The sequence below is a fragment of the Cotesia glomerata genome, linkage group LG6 (assembly GCF_020080835.1).
Source record: "Cotesia glomerata isolate CgM1 linkage group LG6, MPM_Cglom_v2.3, whole genome shotgun sequence".
NCBI lineage: Eukaryota > Metazoa > Arthropoda > Insecta > Hymenoptera > Braconidae > Cotesia > Cotesia glomerata.
Window position 1 is genome coordinate 3,449,368 of NC_058163.1, and position 13,408 is coordinate 3,462,775.

Consider the following 13,408-nt stretch of genomic DNA (forward strand, 5'->3'; position numbering starts at 1 on the left):
GTTCGATCCCAGTCCACAAAAAATTTTTTTTTGTTAATTTATTTTTTTTTAATTTTTAAATAACATTAAAAATTTTTATTAAAAAAAAACAAGTAGACTCAAATTTTGTTTTTTTTTAAATAAACAATTTGAAAAAAAAAAAAATTATTTTTTATAGACCGTACTGATAATTAATTCTATATATTTGGTCCAATTAAAAAGCCATGCAATGACTAATTAAAAGTAAACATAGTTAATTAAAGTCAATTATTTTTTGTGTGTTCTGTACAAATGCGACTAAAAAAATTACACTAATAATGCTCAGAATTATCTCAATATATATATAATATATATATTTATAATATTTAATAATTAAAAATAAAATAATAACTAATAATTATCTTATAAATATTTGAATCTAAAAAAATAAATTAAGTACGACAATGGTATAACTACTGGCGCACGGCTGTAAAAATAATACTATTGATCTTAGCGGATATTTTTTATTATTAATTTAATTTTCTTATTAAATGCCGATCCCGCCAAGAGTTGACCAAAAGTCTAAATAAATAACATATTTAAATATATATATTTAATTACGCTATTTTTAATAATTACTTTATAAGTTATTAATTATTAATTAATAACTTTAATTGTTGACAATTTTTTACTTTTTTTTTAAGTAATCCTGATATGTCGGCTCGCTAATTTAATTTAATTATTTTTTTATTAGTTATTTAATTATTTCGCGTTAAATTTTCACTAAATTTTGAAACTTCGTCCATTAAATCGACTCCGTAGCTGGCTGAAGTAATATTTTCTTCTGAAAAATAAAAATATATTAATTAATAATCAACAATTTTGTCCATGGTAGAGAAACCAAATATTGACCAGCTAGTATAAAAATTTGATTTTAAAAAATCTAGTAATTTAATTCTATATTAGCAACCTTGCAGTCACTAGGTGACTGCCGTGACTTGTAAACTATAAATAAATGAAATTTTGCGTTATTAAATAATGATTTTTGTTAAATTGCGCTATACTTTCTTAACTATTGATGTTTTCAAAGATTTTAAGCTCTTCCCGATGTTACACTCATCAAGAGCTTTCATTTGAGTACCCACATGCATTTTTGATATCTTTATCATCTATACATATATATAATATATATTTTAAAAATATAAGCTCATCCCGATGTTACACTCATCAAGAGCTTTTGGTGGAGTGCCCACATGCATTTTTGATATATTTTTCATATATACATTAGGGTAATCCAAATAAAAAAAAATTTTTTTTTATTTCAAACAAGCTTAAAAGTTTTTTTTAGGTGTAAAAAAATTACTGTGAAAAGATGAGCCCTTAATATTAATATTAAGATTGTCCTCATCGCATTTTTTTAATTTCCATAAGAATAACACAGGAAAAATTTTTTTTGCTTCTTCTGATTTTTGTACCGTTTAAACGATTAATTGAATCACAAATCACTGTTTTTATCTTTATAGAGAATTCAACGCTCTACAAAAAAGGTCTGATAAAATTTTCTGATTTGTCCACGCGTTCAAAAGTTATTCACGATCAAAGTTCAATTTATCAAAAATTTGATCGAATTTTATAAATTACACCGAAACTGTTGGTTTCAGTATCAAAATAAGGATCAAATTTTTTGTCAAACATGCATTAGACTTCTAATAAATGTTGACCAATGATTTTTAACTTCTCTCTAAGAAAATCGAAGATTTTCAAAAACCGGGAAGTTATTGTTTTCACCCCGTTTTGCAAAAATCGAGTTTTCATCAGATCTCGACGTTTGAAGGTCATATGAAGCTTCCCTGACTACTCCCGCGAGGTTGTCACGGTGTGTGTGTGTGTGTGTGTGTGTGTGTGTGTGTGTGTGTGTGTGTGTGTGTGAAAGTATGTGGACCGCTTATAACTTTTGAACGGCTCATCCGATTTTATCACGGTTGGTGCCATTTGAAAGGGCTTGGCCAAACTTAGATTTTGAGTATAATTTGGACCGATTTGGATTAGTAGATTTTGAAAAATCTTAAAAAAACTAAGAAAAAAAATTTTTTCAAATGTGGTTTTTTTTGGATAACTCTTAAACAGCTCTACCGATTGATTCCAAAAACTAATCAGCTCTACACAATAAAAAACCACGTCGATCGCCACCAAGCTGGTCGAAATCGGTTAATTCGTTCGAGAGATATCGTGAACGAAAGAAAACCAAAAAAAGTGTTTTTTCGAAATTACTCTGAAATTTTTGCTTCGATCAATTAAAACCTGAAAATTTTTCACGAGGCTGATAAAATTGCGTCGAATGCCGCCAACCGCGTGAAAATCGGTCGATCCATTCAAAAGTTATTGCGGTTTGAAAATTCCAAAAGTAGTGTTCTATGAAACTTCTATCAGACTTTTGAGCTCGAAGAGCTCAAATGCATAGAAATACTATCTCTTTGAGCTCAGCGGGCTCAAAATATCACATAAATTTTATTTTGAGCTCAGAAATCTCAAAAACGTCATAAGTACCATTTTAAGCGCCCAGGTATGGAATTAGCGGGAAGTTGCAGGGACGGCCTTTAGGGTGAACCGTTTTACTAATTTTTAACTTCCCGCTAAGAAAATCGAAGATTTTCAAAAATCGGGAAGTTATTGTTTTCACCCCGTTTTGCAAAAATCAAGTTTTCATCAGATCTCGACGTTTGAAGGTCACAGGAAGCTTCCCTGACTATACCCACGAGGTTGTCACGGCGTCTGTATGTATGTGTGTGTGTATGTGTGTTTGTGTGTGTGTGTGTGTGTGTGTGTGTGTGTGTGTGTGTGTGTGTGTGTGTGTGTGTGTGTGTGTGTGTGTGTGTGATTTTGAGAAATCTTCAAAAAACTAAAAAAAAAATTTTTTTCAAATGTGGTTTTTTTGGAATAACTTTTAAACGGCTTGATGGTTCAATTCTAAAAACTAATCAGCTCTTAACCTCAAAAAACCACGTCGATCGCCACCAGTCTGGTCAAAATCGGTTGATTCGTTCGAGAGATATCGTGAACGAAAGAAAAACGAAAAAAGTGTTTTTTCGGAATAACTCCGAAATTTCTAGCGCGATCAATTCAAAATTTAAGATTCTTTGTGAGGCTTGAAAAACTGCGTCGAATGCTGCCAACCGCGTGAAAATCGGTTTATTCATTCAAAAGTTATTGCGGTTTAAAAATTCAAAAAATAGTGTCATCAAATCTCTATCAGACTTTTGAGATCGAAGAGCTCAAAAGCATAGGAAAGCAATCTCTTTGAGCTTGGAGAGCTCAAAATAACCCATACATTGTATTTTTACGCTCGAAGAGCTCAAAAACGTCGTTGGTGCAATTTTAAGCGCCTAAGTATGGAATCAGCGGGAAGTTGCAGGGACGGCCTTTAGGGTGAACTGTTTTACTAATTTTTTTTTTATTCAATCAAGTAAATATGATGCTTTTAAGAAATTTTTTTACAATAAACCAAAAAATAAACAATTTTATTCTATCATTATGTTCATTTTCATATTATTAACGAATTTTTCTCAAAAAATTGCTTATTTATTTATATTAAATATTCATCTTTGATGTGATTTTTTATTACAATTTGGAAAACGTCGTCGATGGCCACGAACAACCTGCAATAAATACTGTAACTGTTCTTCATTTTTAGTTAGGCAGCAGTTATATTCTTCAATTAGTGCAATTCCCCGTTCAGCAACGTCGTTCGTTACTTTTAAAGTTTTAAACATTCCAGACAATTTTGAAGCTTCCTTTTTGTGTCCAAATTGGTGTGGCTTATTTGTCACCATCATGTATTAAAAATTATTTTACGAAGAGTTTTTGAAGTTTTTTGGAACACTACATCTGGTTCAAACTTGCCGATTTTTTTTCATTCTAAAAAAGGATGGGATAACATTGATCAAACTAAATATAAAAGTGGGATAGAGAATGAAACTGTGGCAAGCGCTTTGAATGAAAATAAGATAAAAAAATGATTAATTTCATCAATGATTCCTTACAGGTAAAAATTGTTTATTATATTTCCTTAATACAATCAAAACTAATACTTTCAAGTTATGTTTATTAATTTGGTTTTTTAGATGTTTCATCCTTGAGATCATTATCAAAAGCTTTTGTTATTATCTTTAGTTTTTCTTGGTAGTTGTCCAACCTATACGTACACTTTCAAGCGTCCTGGTACTAAATTTAAAATTGTTATTAGATAACGATTTGAGCGACTTTGTTCCAAAAAACTCATTGGAGCTATTTAAAAAATTTGAATGACCCTCCGATTTCATAGAAGAAGATATTTCTACATGGCCCAATGATTACAATTTCAAAATTTGTCTGAAATTTTTTAAAACTTTGAAAGTAACAAACGACATTGCTAAACAGGGTATTATATTGCATTAATTGAAGAATAGAACTGCTGCCTAACCAAAGATGAAAAACAGTTGCAGTATTTATTATAGGTTGTTCGTGGCCATTGACAACGTTTTCCGAATTGTAATAAATAATCACATCAAAGATAAATATTTAATATAAATAAATAAGTAATTTTTTGAGAAAAATTTATTAACAATATAAAAGTGAACATAATAATAGAATAAAATTGTTTATTTTTTGGTTTATTGCGAAAAAATTACTTAAAAGCATCATATTTACTTGATTAAATAAAAAAAAATCATTGGTCAACATTTATCAGAAGTCCAATGTAAGTTTGACAAAAAATTTGATCCTTATTTTGACACTGAAACCAACAGTTTCAGTGTAATTTATAAAATTCGATCAAATTTTTGAAAAATTGAACTTTGATCTTGAATAACTTTTGAACGCGTGGACAAATCAGAAAATTTTATCAGACCTTTTTTGTAGAGCGTTCAATTCTATATAAAGATAAAAACAGTGATTTATGATTCAATTAATCGTTTAAATGGTATAAAAATCAGAAGAAGCAAAAAAAATTTTTCCTATGTTATTCTTATGGAAATTAAAAAAATGCGATGAGGACAATCTTAATATTAATATTAAGGGCTCATCTTTTCACAGTAATTTTTTCACACCTAAAAGAAACTTTTAAGCCTGTTTGGAAAAAAAAATTTTTTTTTTATTCTGGATCACCCTAATATACATATATATAATATATATAAATATATGAAAAATTGATGTAGGTACTCAAATGAAATGTCTCGATGAGTGTAATGTCAGGGTGAGCTTATATCTTTAAAAATGTCAATAGTTCACAAGATACAAGTTCATTTCTTAATTATGTATCTAGAGATAGAGCATTTTCGAATACAGCCTAAATAAATTTTTCCGAATCTAATTTATATGTACGTAAGCTTCAAATATCATGTCGTCTTATGTACCGTGACTAACACCCTGGTTTACTGCTTGTAACATTAAAAGTTATTAGCGACCTTGCTTTATTAAATAATGTCTTTTGTGAAATTGTACTGTACTTTCTTAAATATTGACATTTTTAAAGATATAAGCTCATCCCGATGTTACACCCATCAAGAGCTTTTATTTGAGTACCCACATGCATTTTCATATATTTTTCATATATACATATATATAATCTTATAAATATATGAAAAATTGATGTAGGTACTTAAATGAAAGGTCTCGATGAGTGTAACATCGGGGTGAGCTTATATCTTCAAAAATGTCAATAGTTCTTAAGATACAAGGTCGTTTCTTTATTAAGTATTTATAGATAGAGTATTTTTGAATGCAGCCTAAATACTTATAATAAATTGACTATTGGTGAGAATGATTTGAAATCTTGATAAAGTACAAATTCAAGTAAAAACTTTTGCAATGACACTAAATTTCAATAAAAAATCCGATTTTATCATATGACTATCCTGGATACAAAATTTTTCTTATTCTCTTAAAAATATAGATTCAGTAAGTAATTATCAATTTTTAACTATACTTTAAATAAAAATTTTAGCATCCACATAAATATATCCAGTAAAAAAAAATAAGTTTAGGTACAAATGTCAGAAAGTTGGGAAAATTAGTCATTAAAAACCTCGCCATGTTTGCTACGTTTATGATCAATTTATATAAAATTAAATACTTCATAATCAATAAATAAGTATTTGTCAAAACAATTTAATATACAAGATTAATTATCAATTATTTTTGTTAGAAAAAGCATGTTAATAATTGAAATAATACTCTGGTCAACAATTGGTGTTGTAAATTATCCAATGTACCTAATATTAGTATAGCTTCAAAGATTGATTTAAATATGAGTACTGAAGATAATATTGTATCAGAATACAAAACAACTAACAACAATGCTTTAATTATTAACATGTCAGTGAATAGATTAGCTAATTTCCAAACTATTATAGATTTTAAATAAAAATTATTTACAAGTCTAGTAAGCATAACACTACTGGTCAGTATTTAGAACATAAGCGGTCAATATTTAGTAAGTAATGTTCAATGTTCAGAGCAATCGGCCGTAACGTTAATTATTACAATTAAATGTTTATTAGTATGTATTTTATAAACAAAAGTATTATAGTTTGTAAGTTAAAACTATAAAAAAAAGAAATCACTCGTTTCAGCTGATAAATCTTCCAATAAATTTACAAATAATGTATTTATGTTCATTTTATCTAAACTGGTCAATATTTAGCACCTTTACTCTATTATAATTATAATTTTTAATGCTAGTAAAAAATTTATAATCCTTTAGAATGAGTGAAGAATTTCTTAATAAATAAATTTAAATAATTTATTTAAAATTTGTATTAAAATTGAATTTTTTAATGAAATTTTCTATAAAACTTTGGATTTAATTAATAATTATATTTAATTCTATAAATTCAATATGTAAAATATTTTTTTCAAGATATCAATAAAAAATTCAATTAAATTTTTTATAAAAAATACTACTGGTCAGTATTTAGAACATAGGCCGTCAATATTTAGTAAGTATTTTTCAATATTAAATGCAATCGGCTGTAACGTCAATTATTACAATTAAATGTTTATTATTATGTATTTTATAAATAAAAGTATTATAGTTTGTAAGTTAAAACTATAAAAAAAAAACACTCGTTTCAACTCATAAACTCTTTCAATAAATTTACAAATAATGTATTTATGTTCATTTTATCTAAACTGGTCAATATTTAGAGCCTTTAGCCTATTATTGTTATTAATTTAAAAAAAATTTTACCATCATAAATAGAAGTGTCGTGAATATTGCAAGGTCCGGCATGCTTAGTCTCCAGGACGAACCCAGTGACACAGGCATCCTTAATAATATGACACCAGCTCGGATAAGTCATGTTGTTGGTCGCGCATAATACTGATGGATATCCCGGGTCATCGCCGCGGAACCGCTGCCTCTTTTCGGAATTTTCGTGCTTCCTCTGAGCACTGGGGCATCGGTACATGCAAGTCACGCACCGCGGCCGATTTGTTTTTATTTCTGTCAGACATGTTTGACCCTCTCGGCATCTTATCGTCGTGCAGTCTGCGTTCTCTGAAAAATAAAAGTAGAAAGTTAGTTGTTTTGCTAAAAAGTCTTCAAGATCTTTAAGATTATTTACATTCTTAAGAAAATAATTATTTTATCTTATGTAAATATTTTGTTGACAAATTTAAAATATTCAAACATTTAATGAATATTCTGAAACTGAAATTTCAATTTTAAATTTCCCGCCAAAATGAACAGCTGGTAAGAGTCGTAATGGCGGCCACCGGTTTTAAGACTAAAATGCCAATTACTCCCAAACTAATCACCCGTTTTGCATGAAATTTTCTGGAGACCTCAAATTCACTCACCTGAAACCTACAAAAAAAGAATTAAGCAAACCAAACTCGTATTTCGAGAGTTATCACGCGTACAAAAATTTCACCGGAACAAATTAAGTTAGTTCCGTGGTTTTCAATGGATTTTACAGTGAAAACCGACTTTAATTAAAGAGTTTGTACAATAAGAATGATTAATAAAACCCGGAAGGTTATCAATTGTTACATCGGTTTGATAATTGGCTACTTTCTATAAAAGCCATCGAATTATCTTCTTCTACCACAAATTCATGCCTCACTCTTGAGAAACTTTAAATTTCTCGCCTTTTGAATTTTAAATTCACTGCCAATCTAACAGCTGGTAAGAGTCGTAATGGCGGTCACCGGTTTTAAGACTAAAATGCCGATTACTCCCAAATTAATTACCCGTTTTGCATGAAATTTTCTGGAAACCTCAAATTCGCTCATTTAAACCCTATCAAAAAAGAATTAAGCAAATCAGACCCGTATTTCGAGAGTTATCGCGCGTACAAACATCTCGCCGAACAAGTTAGGTTAGTTCTGTAGTTTTTAATGGATTTTACAGTGAAAACCGACTCCAATTAAAGAGTTTGTACAATAAAAATGGTTAATAAAACCCGGAAAGTTATCAATTGTTACATCGGTTCGATGATTGCCCTACTTTTTATAAAAGCTATCGAATTATCTTCTTTTACCACAAATTCATGCCTCGCTCTTAAGAAACTTTAAATTTTCCGCCTTTTGAATTTTAAATTCCCCGCCAAACTAACAGCTGGTAAGAGTCGTAATGGCGGCCACCGGTTTTAAGACTTAAATGCCAATTACTCCCAAACTAATCATCCGCTTCGCATGAAATTTTCTGGAGACCTCAAATTCACTCACCTCAACCCTACAAAAATAGAATTAAGCAAATCAGACCCTTATTTTGAGAGTTATCGCGCGTAAAAACATCTCGCCGAAACAATTTAGGTTAGTTCCGTAGTTTTTAATGGATTTTACAGTGAAAATCGACTCCAATTAAAGAGTTTGTAAAATAAGAATGGTTGATATCAACTCGGTATGTTATCAATTGTTATGTCGGTTCTATAATTGCCCGATAAGCAGCGACAAACACGGTATTATGTTCCCAACAGCAAAGATTGAATGACATATAATATGTAACGACGAGATCATTAGATATTAACATAAAGTACCTTATTAAATTATAAAATTATAATAAATAAGCCCAACAAAAGGTGTGTCTCGATGTTACAATAATTCACAATAACAGACGTGTTGCTCTAATAACAAAATTATTTATTCATCCGTCCTATTGTCAAGTAATCCAGTTCCCTCGGTCAAAAAGCCCAAAATAATCAGTATCTATATAATGATAACACGTGGTAATGTATAACACATAACATATAACCTAACACGTGTAGATAAACAAGTCGATGACCCTTTGTGTTGGTGAGATTATTGTGGCCTTGTCTCCACAAAATAATCATTCATTTTCATTTAATTTATAATATTATATCATTGTTACTGTTAATGTAATTATTAATGTCAGTGGTGATTGCTAATAAGCTCTGACAGCCACCAGTCAGTGAAGCTGATCCAGACAACAGACAAGACAACTAAATAGTTTAACGCTAATAATGACCTGGTTGTTTATCGTTTTTATATTTTTTTTTTTTTCGTCTGGATAGATCTTCTTTATATATATATATAATATGATTGCCCGGGTCAGTGGACGTGTGAATACCACTAAATATATTTTATGTTGACGGAAGTGTTGCTAATAAATAAGTGTATAATAGACGCTCGACGCTCCTCTGTTATATAATTTACAAATTACAATGTTACGTAGTTTATCCTAATCCCACTTTGCGTATGTAAAGTACTTTATGACATATGCTCATCATGTGGGGGTAATGCTACTAAATAATCCACCCGAATTATTCGCAGACCAACGACCTTTTATAGAAAAATTGTACCTCAAGATTAATAGATTTATTTTAGTTATTTGTGTCTCAGAGTGCAAAACAGAGATTTTTTTTTAAATTTATGTAATTAATGATTTAAAACGATAATAATTGAGGTTAGTTGTTTGGAAACTTTTTTGAGATCCGATAACTCTTGAAATACGGGTCTGATTTGCTTAATTCTTTTTGCGTAGGGTTCAGGTGAGTGAATTGAAGGTCTCCAGAAAATTTCATGCATAGCGGATGATTAGTTTGGGAGTAATTGGCATTTAAGTCTTAAAACCGGCGGCCGCCATTACGACTCTTACCAGCTGTTAGTTTGGCGGGGAATTTAAAATTCAAAAGGCGGAAAATTTAAAGTTTCTTAAGAGCGAGGCATGAATTTGTGGTAAAAGAAGATAATTCGATAGCTTTTATAAAAAGTAGGGCAATCATCGAACCGATGTAACAATTGATAACTTTCCGGGTTTTATTAACCATTTTTACTGTACAAACTCTTTAATTGGAGTCGGTTTTCACTGTAAAATCCATTCAAAACTACAGAACTAACCTAACTTGTTCGGCGAGATGTTTGTACGCGCGATAACTCTCGAAATACGGGTCTGATTTGCTTAATTCTTTTTTGATAGGGTTTAAATGAGTGAATTTGAGGTTTCCAGAAAATTTTATGCAAAACGGGTAATTAGTTTGGAAGTAATTGTCATTTTAGTTTTAAAACCGGTGGCCGCCATTATGACTCTTACCAGCTGTTCATTTTGGCGGGAAATTTAAAATTCAAAAGGCGGGAAATTAAAAAAAATAAGTAAAAAAAATAATTGTATAGCTCTTATAGAATTGATAAAAGTGAGTGATGTGTCGAGGAAATAAATGGGGAAAGTTTGTTATCGAAATACACATTAACCGGGTGGTCGGTGGGACTTTACTTGTTGTGCTCGGATGAAAAGTAGTCGAGCCAATGGAAGAAGGAAAAGGAGCTGAGCTGAGCCCTGTGCTGGTAAAGGTAAACTCTTCTCTCGCATTATATAGGTTGTAACATTCCGGTAATTTATTACCTATTACAATTACCACGGGCGTGTTGCTGCAGCTGTGATTAATCGACTGACATGCCAAGAGTGCTATTATACACTCGAATCGATAGCGTACGAGACGTTGCCAACAAATATAACGGAAGACCGAGTTGAGAGCACAATGTATATTTATATATTATATATTTTATATATTGAGCGAGTCCAGTCCGAGAGAATTAAATCGGTTTATTGAATTTTATCAGATAATGCTCGAAAAAATAAATAATGAAATCCTCCACCTCCTAGAGGGACGTAAAAAATAATATTTGCCGAAGCAACGACATCGCACCTTCTGCTCAATAAATATATATTTAGTATTTACTGACACCTATATGTCCCTCTTCAACAGACGGAACTCAACCTTTTGTTATTTACTTAAATATAAGGACCGAGCTTTTGTTTACAGAGCTCTCCAACTTCAGGAATTCGAAAAACTTCAACTCAATAAATTCCTCCGTAAGATTTTTCAAGCTTTTAATGTTAGTTATAATAATTGTAATTATTATCGTCTAACCGAAAACCAATTGACAATTAGTCAGCGACATTTTCCATCAGAGAAACCTTTTTAGCTTTTATTCTTTTAGTTATTTTTTAACACCTTCCATTTTTTCATCCAAAAGTTTCCTTATTTTTAATTGTCATTATACTTATGTTACTTTTTTTTATTCCAGGCTCGAGAGTATCGCTTTTCTTAATATTGAAAATTGGATTTTTGGTGTATGGTTAAGGTAAAATTTTTATTTATTTATTATTAATTATTATTTATAACTATTTTTTACAATTATTTCAATCATCCAGATTGTTAATTTGTTAATTGATAAATTATTTTATTCAATTCAATACTTGCCGGCGACAAAATTTGGAATTTTAACGCGGGGGATCCGGATTCGATCCCCGGCGCAGTCAATTAAAAAAATTTTTTTTTATTTATATTCAATATTCTATCAATTTTTTTGTTACTAAAATTTAATCTAAATAACCAGATGTTTTTTATTCAAAATGATTTTTAATAATTCGATAAATCATTTAAATTTAAATAATTTTTCTCAAATAAAGTAATTGTTTAGTTTGACAGTCACTTTGTTTTGTTAGCATAAAAAATCGATAAATTAACACTTTGAAACTTTTTTTTGTTTGATGATAAAATTCAACATTTGAGATTTTTTATCAGTTAAATTTGTCTAGAAAAATATTTTTTGACAAAACTGCGTTGTAATTTAACCAAGATACTCTCAGAAGTTCAAAAATACCCGAGGAAATAAATTTTTCCGCAAAATTTTGCAAAACTTGCCGAAAAGTTAAGAATTTCAAAAGTTGTCTTATAAGTTCAACTTTGGCTTCAAATAACTTTCGAATGAGTTGATTTATCAAAAAATCATAAGACTTTTTTTGTTTAAATTTCCTACACAGAAAGAAAAATTTCTTGACTGGAGAACAAAATTCTTGGCTCAAGAAAATTTTCGGGTGCCCGAAGGAAGACCGAAGTTGTTTTGGCCGAAGTAAAAATTTTTTTTGGAATTCTATTCTTGGTGGAAGTATTTTTTTCTTAATTCAAATTATCATAAATACTTGATACAATAAATTTTTATATTTGATCAAAATTTTTAGATACTTTAGGGAAGCAGCGCGACTTACTTAAGCTGAGAAAAAAATTTTCTCACCTTGAGAAAATTTTTCTCTTAAATATTTGATACCCATTTTATATTATTTTAGCGTGCAATTATACACATTGAATGAAAAAAAATGATGAAATATTATTTGATCTCCCCATTTAACATGTTAATCAATAAAAATATTAATGAAAATTTACTTCTATCTTTATATTCAATTTTTTGGAGCAAGAGAGAAATTTTCTCAAGACAAGAAAATTAACTTCTATTAAGAACTAAATTTTTTGGAGCTTCGAGGCTGAATTTTCTCAAAACAACAAGATTTTCTTGACTTAAATAAATTTTCTTGAATCAAGATACGTATTTCTTAAAGCAAGAGAATTAATTTTGTTGGAATAAGTGAAATTTCTTGTCAAAAAAAATTTTTTTTTTCGCTCAAGAAAATAATTAGGAAGAAAAATATTTTCTTGGCTCGAGTGAACCTTTTTTTCTGTGTACAAAAATGCACTCTGTAATTTTTTCAGTCCAATTCGTTAACGAGTTACAGAGTTCCAAAGTTCGTAACCAAAATATCAACTTTAAAGAAAGTTTTTTTTTTGGAAATTTTTGATAAAATTTTTAATGTATTTAAAAAAAATTGGATTTTTTTGAAAGAATCTATGACTTGGTAAGTTATGCATCAACCCTGGATCGCATTGCTTCTCATTCTTGGATCAGAGATCTTGCATTGGGTTGCAGAAGTACTTGATGTTAGCTCAGTGCGGGTACTGGTACTGGATATCAGATAGTTAGAGGTTTAAGTTGTGTGTCTATATACCAGGGAGCAGCAAACTGGTAACCAAACTGTAGATGGAACTCTAAAGCTAAGAGCGTGTTGTTATATGGACGAGACTAAGACGCAGACGTAGAGCGGTAAAGGGAAACTATTAAGCCCATCGGCGTACAAACACTGTTTAAACTTTGGTATTGTACTGAGTGTAAGTAT

At 29.9% G+C, this 13,408-nt stretch overlaps 1 protein-coding gene across 3 annotated transcripts in view; it reads right to left on the reverse strand.

Annotated features, from left to right (window-relative positions):
- Positions 1–709: 709 nt before the first annotated feature.
- Positions 710–13,408, reverse strand: part of LOC123266529 (follistatin-A) — a 39,899-nt gene continuing 27,200 nt past the window's right edge. For all 3 annotated transcript variants that reach the window (XM_044730820.1, XM_044730819.1, XM_044730821.1), the window contains 2 exons: positions 7,184–7,492; positions 710–802 (listed from right to left, as the gene is read on the reverse strand). In XM_044730820.1, the coding sequence (XP_044586755.1) occupies positions 717–802; positions 7,184–7,492 (395 nt within the window). In that variant the 3' untranslated portion in view covers positions 710–716. The remainder of the gene's footprint in view (positions 803–7,183; positions 7,493–13,408) is intronic.